This window comes from Delphinapterus leucas, chromosome 18 (genome assembly GCF_059928025.1).
Source record: "Delphinapterus leucas isolate spDelLeu-1000000601 "Yukka" chromosome 18, BTC_Dleu_Yukka2, whole genome shotgun sequence".
Lineage (NCBI taxonomy): Eukaryota > Metazoa > Chordata > Mammalia > Artiodactyla > Monodontidae > Delphinapterus > Delphinapterus leucas.
In genome coordinates, this window is record NC_143146.1 from 12,422,063 (window position 1) to 12,439,507 (window position 17,445).

The window sequence follows — 17,445 nt, forward strand, 5'->3', positions numbered from 1 at the left end:
TCTAGGCTACATGTCCTTTACTTTCCAGCTGTGTGACTCTGGGCAGGTTCCTTAACTTCTCTGGTCTCAGTAGCCCCCATATGTAAAATGAGCTCACAACGGTCTCATAGGCTTCTTGTTAAGATTGAGAGTTAACACAGGTGAAACGCTTATTGGGGTGACCTTACAAACGCCCCGCAGCAATGAGGAACAGTATTTATTACTAGCCGTTTTCTGTGGCCCATCCAAGGGGAGGTGATGAGTTTCCACCATGGAGGTAGAGGAAAGCTTCCTGTAAGGGGCTGACTCTAAGTGGAGCTTCTCCAGGGTTCTGTGCACTAAACCAGGCAGGATGGAAGGAGAAAATGCATGCAAGAGGGGATGGAAAAGAGAAGCCATGGTGATCACTACCGCCTTCTTTACGTGAAAGACCAAAAAGGGACAGAAAATATTTGACCAGGTCCTAAAAAGCGCATCTGCCCCTCTTGGGACACAGTATCCCCGAGACACCCCGCCCCCCCAAGCACTCACCCCGGCAGTCCCTGAAGTCGGCGTGGCTGGGCGGGTGGTGCTTGCACAGCCGCTCCAGGACCTGCTTGTAGTGCATTAGCCGGTGCAGCGGGCGCAGGAGGAAGGTGTTGAGCGACAGGTAGCACACCTTCTGCAGCTCGAAGTCTCGGCACAAGCTCTCCAGCCGCCGGGAGCCCCGGATGCCGGTCTCCAGCGCCTCCAGAGCCTCGCTGTGCTTCCACAGATGCGCCGCCAGTTGCTGGTGGGCGAGACACGGGAGCGGGTGGGGCAGGGAGCCGGGGAGACAAAAGGGGGAAGGGGGGAGGGGGAAGAGGGGGGAGGGACGGAGTCCTGCTCAGCCACATGGTCCACCCATTTTAACACTGAAAAGAGATCACCTTCGCTTTCATTACTTCATTCCATTTACTTAATTTCATGTTTTTAATATTTCACTATTTAACTTCTCAGGATGGAATAAAACGCTCTATTAAAGCATTGCGCAGTTTAAAATACGCAGGGATTATAAAATATTTGAGATGTATATATAACATCAGAGGTATACATGTCCTTTTAAAAGAAGACTGGCAAAACTGAGGGGAAATAAAACAATGGGAGCTCCTTCAGGGGGCTTGGGGTTTTCTCCTAAACATCAAAAAACGACAAATAGGCCAGGGCCACTGAATAAACGTCATATAGTTAAAACTACGTATTTCTGTTTAACTCCCCCCCCCACAATTTGCTCATGTAATAATTGAGCATATCCTGCTCTGCTGGATTCCGGGGAGCGGACAGGAGTGAGACGCAGTCCTTCTCTACTGGGGTCTGACCGAGATCCTTTGCCTGAGCAAACTTTTGTCAGCCTCCTGAAGCTTCTCCCAGGCCAGCCTGTGCCCTTCCTTGTACAATCCCGTTTCGGTGAGAAACCTGCTAAGTCAGTTCAACCAGGACCCTCCACCCTGGATACCTGGTCACCCTTGACACTGGGGTCTGCATCCCCCCCCAGGTGATGCCTGAGCACCCCACTTGTCTTCGGCAAAGAATCCTGTTAAGTCGGTTCAGCCAGAGTCCCCCCCTCATGACCGTGATGTTTTGTCACAGAAATTTCCCATCCTCTGAGCCCCGCCCTGCTCCTTGGCTGTAGATCTCCACTTGCCCCCGGTGCACTTGGAGCTGAGGCCAATCCCTCTCTCCCACTGTAAAATCCCACTGCAGTGTCCCCACACCTATGGCAACGGCCCTGAATAGTCTGCTCTACCGTCTTTAACAAGTGCTGTCGAATATCGCTTTCCTTGAACAGGTGGTGGTGGAGACAGACGTGGGGCAACAAGTTTGACAGAGCGTTCAGGAGGAATTAACTCCCCACGCAGCTGTCGTCCTCACGTCTTACCCCATCAGTACTTCCCAGAGGGGGCTCACTGTCCGTGTGCTGCTAACTCCCACACCTGGATTCCCCATCCCGGCACCTCCGTTCCCACGCTCCGCAAAGAGCGGGAAGCGCAGTGAGTCCAGACACCAACCCAACACCCCCTGCGGCAACTGAGGCCGCCCCGTGACCCTCTAACCCCAGGATGGGTGCCGCCACCAACCGCCTACTCAGGGCAGAAAACCTGGGTAAGATTCCAGATCCCCTCATTTTCTGAATCCTTCACCAAGTCCCGCCAACTCTACCTGCTAAAAACAGCAAGCCTGTTCCTGGCTTCACCCCATGGTCACTGCCCTTGTTTTGGCCACTGCAATGGTGTCTCCATTGGGGTCTCTGTCTCCACTCCTGACACCTGACTTTCGAGTGCCACCAAAAGGAACTTACACCAATGCAAATGCGCACATCGTCTCTTGCTTGGAATGCGACAAGAACGTCCACCCTCTCAGGACAAACTCCAGAGTTGTCGTTAGGGCACATGGGGCCCTTAGCATGTAACCCCTTCTGCCTCTCCAACATGGCCTCTTGCTACTCGCTCTGGACACCCATTGAACAACCTGCCCTTGAATGTGCCGGGCCCTGGCACCCAGAACCTTGGCACAGGGCGCTCTGCTCCTAAGACACACCCCCCTCAGCCCCCCCCACCCACCTCCATCCTTCAGGGCCAGCTCTGGGGCCTTCCCTGCTCTCCCTTTCCTCCTGGGCTTATTGTCCATCTTAGCCTTTATCACGTGGTCTCCCTGCTGACTTTGTGACTTTAAAAAAACATATATAGATTCATAGGAAGTTGCAAAGACAAGTACGGGGGGCGTACGCTTCAGTCGGCTTCCCCTAACGCTCACATCTTGCCTAACTACAGCACAATATCCCAACCAGGACGTTGACACTGGGACAAACCAGAGTTTATTTGGATTCTGCCAGTTATACACGCCCTCACTTGTGTGTGTGCACGTGCACATGTAAGTATGTGGCATGGGTGTGCGTGCGTGTAGCTCTATGCAGTGTTTTCACACGTGCAGTCCCTTATTTGAGAGAGTGCGTCTGTCCTGTCACTACATCCTTGGGGCCTGATATACACCATAGGTGCTCCACAGATGTCTGCTGCCTGCATGCATTAATAAGCAAACGAACCAATGCATGCACCCCGCTCAGAAAGGGGTCTTGCAAGGCCCCGAGTGCCTGGAGAGGTGGATTCAAGGTCATTGGAGCACAGAGTAGAATGTGAAGGACGGGAGGTGGAAGGTGAAAGGTCATCTAGAGAAGGCTTCCTCGGTCAGGTTTAGAGCTTGGACTGTATTCTCTAAACCACAGAGAGGCCAGGCGGGTTTGGAGCCTAGTCGGTCTACGATATCAATGGTGGTTGGGGAGGACGGGTGGACGAGAGGCAGCTGGTGAGTCAGATGGGAAGGAGAACTGAGAGGCGATGGGAGGGAAGCGGAAGGGTGAAGGAGGAGAGGGGGCAGGCGGTAGAAGCTCGGGAAGACAGGGCCCGGGAGGGAAGGTCACAGCCTGACCGGCAGGGGAAGGGTCCAGGTAAAAGGCGAGGGCCTCCTTGGCCTGTGTGGACTGTGAAATGCCTTTGGGCATCTGGGCAGATGTTTCCAGTTGAAAGTTCACACCCCGGGCTAGAGATCATCATCTGGATAGCCTCTGACTTTTAGGCAGGGATTGGAGCCCCTGACCGGCTCCCTCGGTCCCGCGCGGAGGGTCTGGGGACAGCTGCAGGGTGATGTCAGCATCCCTGCTGAGCCCCTGAACATGTGCAGGTAAATGCACAGGTGGGGGGATGAGGGGGAAAGACACTGCAAGTTGGAGCTCACCCGAAGCATTTTGGACAAAAGTGCCAACCTGGGCTTCTACATGTCCAGAACCTTCTGCTGTTCCCCTCCACCCTTCATAAAAATTCTTTAAAACCGACAATAACAACCACAATAAAAAAACAACCCAATTTCTCCAAAAGGCTGCCAGAGGCTCTCCGAGCCTCTCCATCTATTTCTATTCTGCCTGCACAGAGTCCATGCTACAAATGCTGGTGGCACCGGCACAATGGTTAAAACGCCAGGGCAGCCGAGGGTTAGCCGACTACGTGCAAAAATGCCAACTCGCTAGACTGACGGGGAAAGAATTGCCCTGGGCGGAAATCAGGTCTATTTTTAGGAGGGCTTAGGTGCTAGGTGACCAGAGAGGAGGACGGATGTCTACCGTAGGGCACCCTTCCGCCAGAGGGACATGAGGGGAGGTGGCAAACAGAACTCTGGGGCTGTCCCAAGGGGGCGGGGACCGAGCTGGCAGGTGTCTGCCACTGCTCCGAAGTCCATGGAGGAGCCCAAGCCTCAGCTGGAAGCCCCCATCCCAGGCAGGCAGAAGGCAGCACCATGAGAAAAGGTAAAAACCAAACTGGGCCAAGAAAAAAAGTGCAGAACGTGGGGAGAGAGGCTTTCTATGAGGAAAGTTAGGAAGTACAACAGTAACAGAAACGTGTTATAGAAGAGAGAAAAAAGGCTATTTTTATCAAGTGAGAAAAGCCAGTCTGAAAAGGCTACACTGGGTGAGTCCAACTATATAACATTCTGGAAAAGACTATGGAGATGGTAAAAGATGAGTGGTCTGCAGGGGCTGGGGGAGGGAAGGTATGATGGGTGGAGCACGGAGGGTTTTTAGGGCAGTGACACTGTCCTGTGTGATGCTGTCACGGTGGGTTAGTGACGTTACACCCTTAGCGAAACCCATGGAATGTAAGACACGAAGAGTGAACCCGAATGTAAACTACAGATTTAGTTAATAATAATATATCAATACTGGCTCATCGGTTGTAACAAACACCCCACACCAGGGCAAGATGTTAATACTGGGGGAGGGGAGGGAGGGAGAGAGAGAGAGAGAGAGAGAGAGAGAGAGAGAGAGAGAGAGGGAGGGAGGGAGGGAGGGAGGGAGGGAGGGAGGGAGGGAGGGAGGGAGAGAGAGAGAGAGAGAGAGAGAGAGAGAGAGAGAGAGAGAGAGAGAGAGAGAGTGTGTGTGTGTGTGTGTGTGTGTGTCGAGAATATGGAACCTCCGTGTGAGTTTTCTGCTCAATTTTTCTGTAAACCTAAAATTGCTCTAAAAAATAAAATAATAAAAACCACCATGGAAAGTGAAAAGATGTCCGTTACTGTTCCATCTGAGTTTTGTATATCCACCTTACTTAGGGCATTAAAAATACTATTGTCATGGAACACCTTAGATGACTCTTCGCTTTTTTTCGTATAGGATTCTGCAGTCCTGCTGGCTTCCGTGGCCTCTCTCTGGTACAGCCCAAAGTGGGGAGTGTTGCTTTTTGAACACCAGGAAAAAGCGAGCAATAGGCTCCAGGTCTGTTAAATAATATCTTGAACTTGTTAAGAGCAACAGGAAATCCCTCGAGTAGTTTCAGATCCTATCTTTTCTGCATCCCCTTGCCCCGTTCCTCTGCCTCCACTGTCCTATCTCAGGAGACACGATTCTAAGAGGAACAAATCGAACACGAACAACTTAGATTCTTAGGAGTTAATTCAAACCTCAACAATAACTTTGATTCTATGAGTGCCTTAGACGTTATAGGTGCTCAGCTAGTATGCATGGCCTGTGGGTGGACACACAGACGGATGGTTGGATGGGCTGCATGGTGGCAGTACAAGCAACCTGCCCTCTTTGGGGGGTTACAAGCTTGCTCTTAGTTATTAGTTAAGGTTATTAGGAAGGCTCTATGGGTGGTTGAGATATAGAAAGATTGCTTTAAAATGCAAATATAGATGTATTTGTATTCAAAAGATAAATTATGTGAATTAAAACATTCCATATTAAAGGAATGATTAATGGATTAAAATGAAAAGGCAAAAATGAAAATTTCAGATGTAAGAGGTGGGGCAGATTTCAAACACGAGGCAGAATATTGGTTCACTATGTACTGACTTCTCTGGGGAGACTTTTGCTCTTTTGGATCATTGTAGATACTGCTGGATGGTTAAAAATATATTCACCTTATAAACCAACTGAAAGCCACAGAATTGACTGGAATTCCTACACAGCTCCGAATCCAATATCTTTGTCACACCCGCAAGAAGTCAAAACAACTGACTAAAAGTGAAATGCTCAGTCAACCAATGTTTTGTCTACATAATTTTTAAAAACAAGTTTCGAATGACTTAGTCACAGAAAATACCTGGTGTTTTGGTTACAACACAGAGCTCTGGAAGAGGAAAAGAACGGAAAGTGCTTCCCCCAAAGTGGCTGGATCTTTCTTTATGCTTCCAAATAAAACTATCTAGAGGAGACGGAAGAGTTTCCCCCGGGGCTGCGCTACATGCAGACTCGAATCAGGCCACGTGTTCACGGGCAAGGATCACAAACAAGGCCTCTGGCAGCCTCAGCATCATTTTCCCTGGGGAACTCTCTCTCCCAAATCCCCAAGCAGCTCACCTTCATGCCCTGAATGTTCTTCAGCATCACATCTCCAATTCTTTGGTAATCTCCTCTGATGTGCGCATTCGAGCGGCCTTCCCTGCGAGCAAAGCATTGGAAACCAAAGTGTTAGCAGTGAAAACATGACCAGAAAGTGTGCCAGCCCCAGATGACAAAGTATCAACATTTATGTCTTCCTTTCCAATCACCTATTTGTACCTCTCCCTTCTCTGTGTGTCACAGAACGTTAGTGCCAGAAGGAGACTTTGAAATTACCCCAGTCATTTTGCAGACAAAGAATTCCACCTGTGCTTTGAAAGAGATACGGAAGAGCCATTTTCTGTTCATTTTAATTTGGTCTCATTTTACATTCCTTTTCCCATCCCCACTTGGGTGATTTTCTCAGCATGAGAATAGCGTGGAGATGACTTGCAGTAACAAGCTGATGAAACTGATTCTTCCTTACAGATTGTGACTAACAGACACTTGTAAGAAGCAAGACTTAGCCTCAAAATCGAGGTTTCGGCTCTCAAGAGCCCTTAGTCTGATACAGACAAAGGGCTGTGTGAAAAGCCCTTGGGAAGAGAAAAATATAATTGAGGAAGTGCAGGAGACCCATGCACGGAGGTAGGTATGGGGAGAATGACCCAGAAGAGGGCAAGATGGGAGTCCCAGGTTCAGAGACAGGTCAGGGGTCCCCTATATATCCTGGATGGTAGATGACAAAGCTGTGGGCACTTTTTTTTTTTTTTATACCTTTACTGGAGTATAATTGCTTTACAGTGTTGTGTTAGTTTCTATTTGTTACTGTACAACAAGGTGAATCAGCCATATGTATACGTGTATCCCCATAACCCCTCCCTCTTGTGTCTCCCTCCCACCCCTCTAGGTGGTCACAAAGCACCGAGCTGACCTCCCTGTGCGATGCAGCTGCTTCCCACTAGCTATCTATTTTACATTTGGTAGTGTATATATGTCCGTGCCACTCTCTCACTTCATCCCAGCTTCCCCTTCACCCCCTTGTGTCCCCGAGTCCACTCTCTACGTCTGCGTCTTTATTCCTGCCACTAGGTTCATCAGTACCGTTTTTTTAGATTCTAAATGTGCGTTAGGATACGGTATTATTCTCTTTCTGACTTACTTCACTCTGTATGACAGACTCTAGGTCCATCCACCTCACTACAGGTAACTCAATTTCGTTCCTTTTTATGGCTGAGTAATATTCCGTTGTATATATGTGCCACATCTTCTTCATCCATTCCTCTGTTGATGGGCATTTAGGCTGCTTCCATGTCCTGGTTATTGTAAATAGAGCTGCAATGAACACTGTGGTGCATGTATCGTTTTGAATTATGGTTTTCTCAGGGTATGTGGATGTGGGCACTTTTAACAGAGCGTTTGGGTATATATTTATCTCTCTCTGGCTCCAGGCTGTATCTGATGTTGATAGTCCAGGGGCTTGAACGGCAGTGAGAAAAATAATAATAATAATGGTAGCTGGTGATTACTGAGCACTGGTTACAGTGCTGGGTGCATTACATCACTGAATCCTCGTGGCGGCACTGTGACCAGGTGCCACCATCACCCCCATTAAACAGCTAAATACTGAGGCACAAAGAAAGGAAGCAGCGTGTCTAATGTCAGTGGTCACGAGGCGGGAGCTTGTACCTGAGCCCAGGAGCCCAGCCTATACAACCTCTAACCGCAATACCCGTGCACATCTGCCAGTTTACCCGCTGAATTTCCCAGAGAAAATTAAAACATGATTTTCGGGCTTTCCTAGTGGCGCAGTGGTTGAGAGTCCGCCTGCCGATGCAGGGGACGCGGGTTCGTGCCCTGGTCCGGGAAGATCCCACGTGCCGCGGAGCGGCTGGGCCCGTGAGCCATGGCCGCTGAGCCTGCGCGTCCGGAGCCTGTGCTCCGCAACGGGAGAGGCCGCAACAGTGAGAGGCCTGCGTACCGCAAACAAACAAACAAACAAAAAACAACAACATGATTTTCAACGACAAACCTGGCTAATATCTTCAAACCAACTGTTCAGGAGAGCCAGAGCCAACTTGAAGGAAAAGGAAGAATCAGACTGAAAAAAGGTACAAATCTGGGCACGGAAGTGAAAGGTACTCCGAGCGGAATAAAACACCTGCGGAGGGTGATGATTTACACCCAGAGATGCCACCGCCCTATGCCTCCAGCACCGGGAGCAGTGACCCCCTCTCGGCATTTGGAGCTTCCCGTAACTGCCAGCTCAACCTCTGATGCAGCAAGGATCTCAGGATGGGGAGAGGAAGGCAGGGAGGAAGGCCACTTCATGAAGCAGCCCAGGGCGTAGAATACTCAGGGCCCATCAAAACAGGGGGGCTGGCTCCTCCCCTAGCTCCCAGCTCCACCCCCAACCAGGCAGTGACAGCACCATATATTCCACTGGTTCTAACTGAGCATACGCTGTGAATTACATCACAGGGGAGACGGGCACCCAGACCCATTAGGGAATTAAAGTTCCTCTAATATAAAAGGAACAGACGTCCCTGGTGGCACAGTGGTTAAGAATCCGCCTGCCGATGCAGGGGACACGGGTTCGAGCCCTGGTCCAGGAAGATCCCACATGCCGCCGAGCAACTAAGTCCGTGCGCCACAACTACTGAGCCTGCGCCCTAGACCCCGCGAGCCACAACTATTGAGCCCACGTGCCACAACTACTGAAGCCCATGTGCCTACAGCCCGTGCTCCGCAACAAGAGAAGCCACGGCAATGAGAAGCCCGCGCACCGCAACGAAGAGTAGCCCCTGCTCGCCGCAACCTAGAGAAAGCCTGCACGCAGCAACGAAGACCCAACGCAGCCATAAATAAATAAATAAATTTTTAAAAATAATAATAAAATAAAATAAAAGGAGCGACGGTACCCATGATGCTCCCAGCCCCTGCCAGGGTCTTCTACGTCTCCCCTAGAGCTGGCTTTCTTTACCTATTGCATTCTCTTCCACCGCAATGCAGAATCCCTTAATCCTTTTGCTTCCTCTTAGCTGCCAAAACAAACAAGTTGGCTGATGGCTTTAATTACTATTCACTTCTCCTCTAATTAAAATATGGATTCTCCCCTCACCACTCCCTGAATTGGTTCTGTGCAAGTTTAGCCTTAACCTAATCCACCGAAGCAAGCACGTATTGTCACTTCTGCTCCTGGTCACTCTCTCTTGCGTAGCTGCGCCCAAAGTCCTGGCACTCTGTTCTCCGGCTTCTGGAAGCCTCTGTCTCCAGCCCCCTGGTTTCTATCTTGGTCAGATCTTCAGTCCTCTTTGCCAAGCTCTGCTCTTCAGGCCACTCCTAAGATGCCTCTGTGTTGGGAATCCAGCCCTGGTTATCTTCTCTCTTTGCTTTCTACTTCTCCCTAAGCAAGCCCTTCTATTCCCCATGGTTTCAATTCACGATGCCAAATCTATGCCTCGATAACCTGGGTAATTATTTCATACCTTCGAGAGGGAACTGCATGAGTGACCCACAGGCATCTCAAACTCAGGGGATTCTGCAGAGTTAATTGCTGCCAAAACCCAATCTTTCCCTCCACTTCCTTCCTTAATGAGGTGGCTGCCCTGCGTCAGCCTCAAGCTACGAGCTTCGGTTATCCACACTGGTCCGCCTCCCTGATCCTCAGCCGTCGGGGTCACATTCTCCCCCAAAATGGGCTCAGCGGAGAATGCTCAGGCGTCTGACGGGGACCAGCCTTCCCCCCGAGACAGCCCTCAGCTCGCGATCAAGTATTATTCCAGCCCGTCAGCCACAGGGTTGTAGCATCTCTGGATTTTTGGCACATGGCTATTAATCGAGTCACGATGGAGATGTTTATCGTTTGGCCATCCTGAGGATCCTGCGCGTGTCTGGGTGCGGCTGGGAATTTACTGGCTGCTCTTCTCCTTACACACCTGGGGCAGAAAGGAGCTCCCGCCCGAAGTGGGGGCGTTCCTGCTGTTCAGAACCCCCCACCCCCACCCCGCACCTTCAACATCACAGGAAAAGTTCTCCTTCCCTCCCCGCCACATCTGAACAACAAAGGAGGACCTAACTGCTGAGCCAGAACGGCCTGATTTCAGCAAAAGGAGGGAAGACACAATGTAAACTTGATTTCCAGGTCTGTAGCTATTATCTTGGAACTTAAATCACTGACCCCAAAACTTCCAAACGGACGTGCCATTTGACAACGCACGTGAGAAAGGTCTTTAGTTAATCCACAGGACATAATTTAAATGTTTTAGCGAGAATGCCCTGGATTGCGGGTGGGAGCAAAGGGAGAAACAGGCGTCTCAGCTCCCATTAGCACTGAACAATCCTTTCCCTCTCACGGAGAGCACCCCGACCCAAGGGAAACGAAAAGCAGCAAAGCAGGCTGGGAGGAGGGGCGGGGAGCGGTGATGGAGGCCAAACTTTATTGACTTCGCTTCCTTTCTTCTTCGCCAGCTACTTATTAAAAGAAAACGTGCTGATGTTAAAACCCCAGACGCAAGGAGACCTTCCTTCCTGCATCGGCCGGTCAGCAGAACCTTATCTATTTCTCTAAACCATCAGCGTCTTTACTTTCATTTTAGAAATTTCTCTGGGATAGCATCGCTGGTCCCCTGTGCGCAGGGAACACCCTGATGTCAGTCCACCGAGGGGGGGCAGCTCTAGGCCATGTGGTGACAACAGGCTGGGGCCTGGGAAGTTCATGCAAGCAGCATAGGCAGCTCAGCCCCCTCCCTGTCCCCTCTCCATTGCAGCACCCGGCAAGTGCCAGCCCCGCTTGGTTCCAGAACATGGAATCAGCCCACAGGAAAGGGGACGAGACCTGATGCTCTTGCTGCCCTGTACAGAACTACCGTCGTGTTTTACACTTCCTCTACATGTTAATGCCAGCAAATCCACAAGTCCAAAGCACTGGCTTTACTGTAAAGAGCTAAAAGGTCACTTTAGGGACTCCCCGGCGGTCCCGTGGTTAGGCCTCCGCACTTCCAAGGCAGGGGGCGCAGATTCGATCCCTGGTTGGGGAATTAAGATCCCACATGCCGTGCAGCGCATCCAAAACAACAAAAGGTCACTTTACTGTGGAGAACATAAAAAAGTAATTATATCTCTTCCGGAACAGCCTCTGGATGTTAACCTCACAAGAAAAGAGTCCTTGTTTGGAAGATGGGGACACATACTTGTTGTCTGGGTAATTACCACGCGGCAACGCAGCTGAAAATTCTTTTGACAATTTCACTTTGGAAACCCATGTACCAAGAAGCCTTCCAGATGCTAAATTCTGACCTGGACACCACGATTAATGTGCTCCCGGGAGCAACTACACGTTATCTCAGCACAAGGCTGAACACACACACACACACACACTCACATACACACTCACCACACACACACACCCTCACACGGAATCTGAGGCTTCCCAACCCTCCGTAAACATTTCATTGACCACTACGTGAGCTGGTCAGCAGCTCAGCAACAGGCAGACCGAAGTCTGGCCCTGCCCTCCCACTCAGAACAAAGAACCATCTCATCAGATTAAAACATGAAAGCAAACCATGCAGCCTGGAGTGGGAAGGCTGACTTTTTCAACCCGGCTCTGTGCCGGGGTGCTCTCGGACCCCAGGAAAACAGATTGAACTTTGTGAATTTTTAGGCCTCATTTGCAAAACACACTTCATGCCCTAATTCTTACTGTTCCTTGTGGCTCCTATGATTCTCGATGAAAAAAAAAAAAAAAAAAGGCTGTGATTGTGTGTGCTTGTGTATCTATGTAAATAAAAGCATAATATGTAAATGAGCAAATGAGTAAAGACAAATTTTCCATTAAAATGTAGGGTAGGGAGGGTGACTGGGTTCAAAAAGCCAACAAATTAGCCAAAGGAATAGATTTTTATATGTGTGTGTATATATTTATATTAGCCACATGTAATTAATAGTTGTGGATTTCAATATTCTTTGATGACTTTCAATATCCTTTGAAATCCCTGGAGAGGAAAATCCCATTAATGTGAACATTAATTCACATCCCCACTTGGGAAGGCATTTGCGCGAGAGGTGTCCCCACTGGGCCAGGGTACACGGTTTCTCTCCAGCAGTGACAGGTAAGGGATCCATCCTGTCCTTCAGTGCAGGTGGGACACGGCAGCCTCATCTCTCCGCCTTCAGTTACACTACTGGGTTGCTTAAAGCTATGGGGGGGGTGGGGTTTCTTCTCCCGAGGTTTAACACCAGGTCCTGTTTAATAAGAGGCACAAGTTACAGCCCACTCATAGGCAGGCCTGACAGCACCCAGACGAGACCTGGGTTCAGTACTGTTAACGGCCACGTATTGAAACGCAGCCGAACAGAAAGGCCGTTTCAAACTCATAAGCGGCCTGGCGAGTGCTCTCAAGTGTTTCCCAGCAGAAACCCACCTGCGATTCAGGCAACTGGAAAAATCATTTGTTTTTCTAAAAAAAGTAGCTTGCTCTTAAAGCACAGTGGACTAATAACCGTCAGGAATACAGCAGATAATCCAAGAAAAATAACTCCTGCCTATGCCTGAGAACAGGCAATTTTACTCATGGGTTAAAAGGAAACAATCACCAACCACCGCTGTCCCTGGGACCCTAGGTGGACAGTGGGAAGCTGAGTCAGGACAGAATATAGTGGGAAGATCGCAGTGTCTTTCTTGTCTTTGAAACAAAGATGAAATTTTAAATTTTAAATAAATTTATATTAAAAAAAAGTGTACACACATCCCCCCCCTGCCACGGTACACCCATGATCCATATCTTGTTCTAACTTCCTTCCACTGTGTATTTTTTCCAAGCTGTTTTCCAGGTAGATCACGCTGCCTTGTCTCCAGTGAGTTTCATTGCTTACTTTGAGAGTAATGATTTTAAACCCTTTTTGCACAGTCTTCTTTTTAAAACCAATGAAAATCTTCTTCAAGCAAAAGCTTTTACACAAGAGAAGTAGCCCTGATCTGCCTGAAGCAGGGAGCGGAGGGGTCAGAGAACCGCCTTGGAGTCTTGCGTTTTAAATCAATGACTGATTTCTAAGAAAGTGGATGGTGGGGCATTCGGTCCTAATGCGAAAGGCAGACTGCGTCCACTGTCTGTCTTCCACTCAGAGTTCCTCCCCTTTACGTCTCCAAAACTGTGCTGTCCAATACAGTATCCACATATGGTTATTTAAATTTTAACTTTACTTAAAATAAAATTTAAAAATTCAATTCCTCAGGCACACTAGCCCTATTTCAAGGGCTCAAGAGCCGCATGTGGCTAATGGCTGTTGTATTGAACAACGCGGACACAGAGTATCTCCATCACCACAGTTCCACTGGAGAGCACTGCTCTAGACAGAACACCAGAGAATAAGCTAACAGCTACTGCTTCTGCCTCCTGGTTCATGGGCTCCAGGGAAAGTTAGAAGTGGGGTGTGGGGCTTCCCTGGTAGCGCAGTGGTTAAGAATCCGCCTGCCAATGCAGGGGACACGGGTTCGAGCCCTGGCCCGGGAAGATCCCACACGCCACAGAGCAACTCAGCCTGTGCGCCACAACTGCTGAGCCTGCACTCTAGAGCTCGTGAGCCACAACTACTGAAGCCCACGTGCCACAACTACTGAATCCGGCGTGCCTAGAGCCCATGCTCTGCAACAAGAGAAGCCACCGCAATGAGAAGCCCGTGCACCGCAACGAAGAGTAGCCCGCTGGGCTTCCCTGGTGGCGTAGTGGTTAAGAGTCCGCCTGCCGATGCAGGGAACGTGGGTTCCTGCCCCGGTCCGGGAAGATCCCACGTGCCGCAGAGCGGCTGGGCCCGTGAGCCATGGCCGCTAGGCCTGCGTGTCCGGAGCCTGTGCTCCGCAACAGGAGAGGCAACAGTGAGAGGCCCACATACCGCAAAAAAAAAAAAAAAAAAAAAAAAGAGTACCCCCGCTCGCCGAAACTAGAGAAAGCCTGCGTGCAGCAACGAAGACCCAACACAGCCAAAAAATAAAAACAAGTTATAAAGTAAATAAATCTATAAAAAAAAAAAAAAAAGAAGTGGGGTGTGGTCCTCCCTAGCTTTACACTGAACAACTTCTGGCAAGGCACTTCCCTTTCAGAGCCTTATTATCCATAGGCATAGAGATGGCGATAGGCCCACCAGACTGTTTGGATTGTCAAAGGAGACAATTTAAGGGAAAATGCTTTAAAAGATACTGTAGACGTGCAAGGTGTTTTACCGTATACATATCTATGGTCTTTTTTTTTTTTTAACACCTCTAGAATACTGACGGTTTCTGTTCTGGAAAAGGGTCAGATGCCCAATGGTCTCCTGGCATGAGTAGAAAACAGAACAGGAGCTCTGGAGCTCTGCCCGGGCTCTGCTTCCAAGTCTTTTCAGGCTGCTGCTGGCTGCCTCCTCGGTGCAGGGCACAGGGAGAGATGTAACTGGAACACAAGCTCTCAAAGCACGGAAACTGTGGCCTGTCTGGTTCACTGAACGCTGAGAACGGTGCCTAATACACAGTAAGGGCACAGTAAATATTTGCTGAACAAACGAAAGTGACCATCTTGCCGTAAAAACTCTAGGATTAGAAAAAATTCAAATCCATCTTCTCAGACTCTAGACCCAAAGGCGATACTTATGCAGACAAAGTCACCATAGGGCGAGTGGTGACCAGATGCCACGAGCTTCCTGCCACTTTCGAGAGGAGGACAAATACCACTGGAGAGTGCTCAGGGCAGAAGGGCCAGCGGTGCTGATCTCCCGGAGCCAGAGCGGGAAGGAAGGACGCAATTCTGGAGACCAGGCTGCTGGATGGGGCTCTGCCGGCTTCTGCCATGTGGCCAAGGGTGAGCCGTGCTCTCATGCTCTCCTCTGAAGAATGAGGAGTCATGGCAGATGCTGTCCCAGCCCCCTTCCAGGTGTTTAAATCCCTGTGCTTCGACAACACAGCTTCAAAGACGCCAATGACGGGTCAGCTCAGACCTAAGTCCAAGTCATGCCTCTGTCACTTAAGAGCTGTGTGGCCATGAGCAAGGAGTTTGACCTCTCTGAGCCTCATCTTCCCAATCATAAAATGGGAAAAACAACACCCACACCCGGGGGAATTCTTTTTCACCAAGGATCGGCAAGCTTTTTCTGTAAAGAGCCAGACAGTAAGTACTGTAGGCTTTGCAGGCCATCCGAGCTCTGTCCCCAACTACTCGACTCTGCTGATGGCGCAGCAAAGCAGCCGCAGACAATAGGGAAAAGGACGGGCGCAGCTGCGTTCTAAATAAAACTTTATTAACACACACACAGGGGGCAGAGCAGATCTGGCCACGGGCTGTAGTTTGCCAACCCCTGATTTTGAAGATCAAGTGGGAATAGCAGAGTGGTCATTTTGACTAGTAATGCCAACCTGGCAATGGTATAAGGTACATGAAGAGTCTGCATGTAATAAGTGCTCACTAATGGAAGTTTATTATTAATATTAATGCCACAAACACTGCATTGTGAATACTGGTTTTCTAAGTGTAAAAGCACTGCGGTCCTCATCTGCCAGGCCTCCTTCTGCTTCGGGTCTTTGAAACGTAACAACAGACAAATTTAATAATCTTCAAGATCTACCCCGGAGGAAACCAAGACATTTTCATGAATTTGATTTGTATTTTGAGCACTTATTGTGTGCTGGTCCTTGTGTTTGGTGTAATGAGTACTATTCATTCTTTTGTTTTTAAATACGACTTTTAAAGCTTACACTCCACTTACAGTTATTACAAAATATTTGGCTATATTCCCCGTGTTATACAATACATCCCTGTGGCCTATCTTACACCCAATAGTTTGTACCTCCCAATGCTGTGAAAAAGTACTTTCTGTGATGATGGAAATGTCTTTTATGCCTGCTGTCCAGTACGTAGCCACTAGCCGCATGGGACTCATAGCCCTTGAGATGTGACTCGTGTTACTGAGAAACTGAATTTTTAATTTAAATTATTTTAAACAAACCGCTCCAAGTGGCTAGTGGCTACCGCATGGGACAGTGCAGCTTTAGATGTCCTCGTTTATCCTTGTCTTACATTGTTTTCCATTTGTGAACTGTCTCAGAATCTGTGTGGAAGATGAGGCATAAAAGGATTTAAAACCACAACAAAAAATGAGCCTTAGCAAGAGCTGTGATGCAGTTTACCAACGAGAAGTCATACATTCGTTCAGACAGGCAAATATCACCCGAGTTCCACCCTAGTCTAAGGGACACAGGAATAGCTCCCCCGCCTCCCCCGAGGAGACGACCGTCTCGGCAGATGCTAAGACGTGCGCGTCAGCAGCTGAGCTTCCAGGTGAACCGTGAGGGGCGGGCGACCAGTAACTGTCTCGGGAAGTCAGAGGAGGAGAGCCGGAGGTTAGCGGGGAAGGAGGGAGGGAGGAATCACGGCGTCTGAACCGGGCTAAGTCAATTTTACAGGTGGAAAAATCAATGCGGTTAATCGACTTTACTGGATTCAAGAGTGATTCAGGATTCCTGACATGAGGGGTCATCACCCTAACTTCCTGCTCATGACAAAAACTCACGACGGCTGGAACGCTGGGAGCACGTCAAGGCTGCGAGGCAGTGGGATTCAACATCAGACAAGAACGTTCCAAGAGACAAGGCACCACAGCTGATTTTACTCTCAAAGAGTAAAGTCATTGCGGCACTAAGCGCACCATGGTGAAGACAGGAGCCCGCCGCCCATAAGAATTATCCAGCCATGAAGAAAGCGTGCGGGGTGGGAATGATTACTCCGTGAGATAATTACAGGCGTTCTCCACAGTCAACCTTTACAAATATTTTGATCTTGGGCAACAACAAAATATCATAGAAATCAGAGCTTTTCCTTATGTGGATGTGGGAAACGGTCCATCGACATCAACTTTGGGGGGAACCAAAGCGTTCGTTTCACATAAACTACCTGCAGGGGCAAAGCCAGCCAGTGGTGCACAGCGTGGCAGGAACCAGCAGCCACTGGCGACCTCTCCAAAGCATGGTGGCCAGGGTCCGGTCCATCCTCGGTGATCCAGAGGTGAAGCGTGGGGGGCAGACTCTCCGGGTTGAAGGGAGGGGAGGGGGAGGCATGTGCACGTGTGTTTCTCTGGGTTGAAAGCGGGGGGGAGGCATGTGCACGTGTGTGGTA

The 17,445-nt window shown here is 49.4% G+C and overlaps 1 protein-coding gene across 2 annotated transcripts in view; it reads right to left on the minus strand.

Moving 5' to 3' along the window:
* The window catches only part of FARP1 (FERM, ARH/RhoGEF and pleckstrin domain protein 1), a 289,640-nt gene that overhangs the window by 17,264 nt on the left and 254,931 nt on the right, over positions 1-17,445 (minus strand). For both annotated transcript variants that reach the window (XM_022576900.3, XM_022576901.3), the window contains 2 exons: positions 6,344-6,425; positions 511-748 (listed from right to left, as the gene is read on the minus strand). In XM_022576900.3, coding sequence (XP_022432608.1) covers positions 511-748; positions 6,344-6,425 — 320 coding nt within the window. The remainder of the gene's footprint in view (positions 1-510; positions 749-6,343; positions 6,426-17,445) is intronic.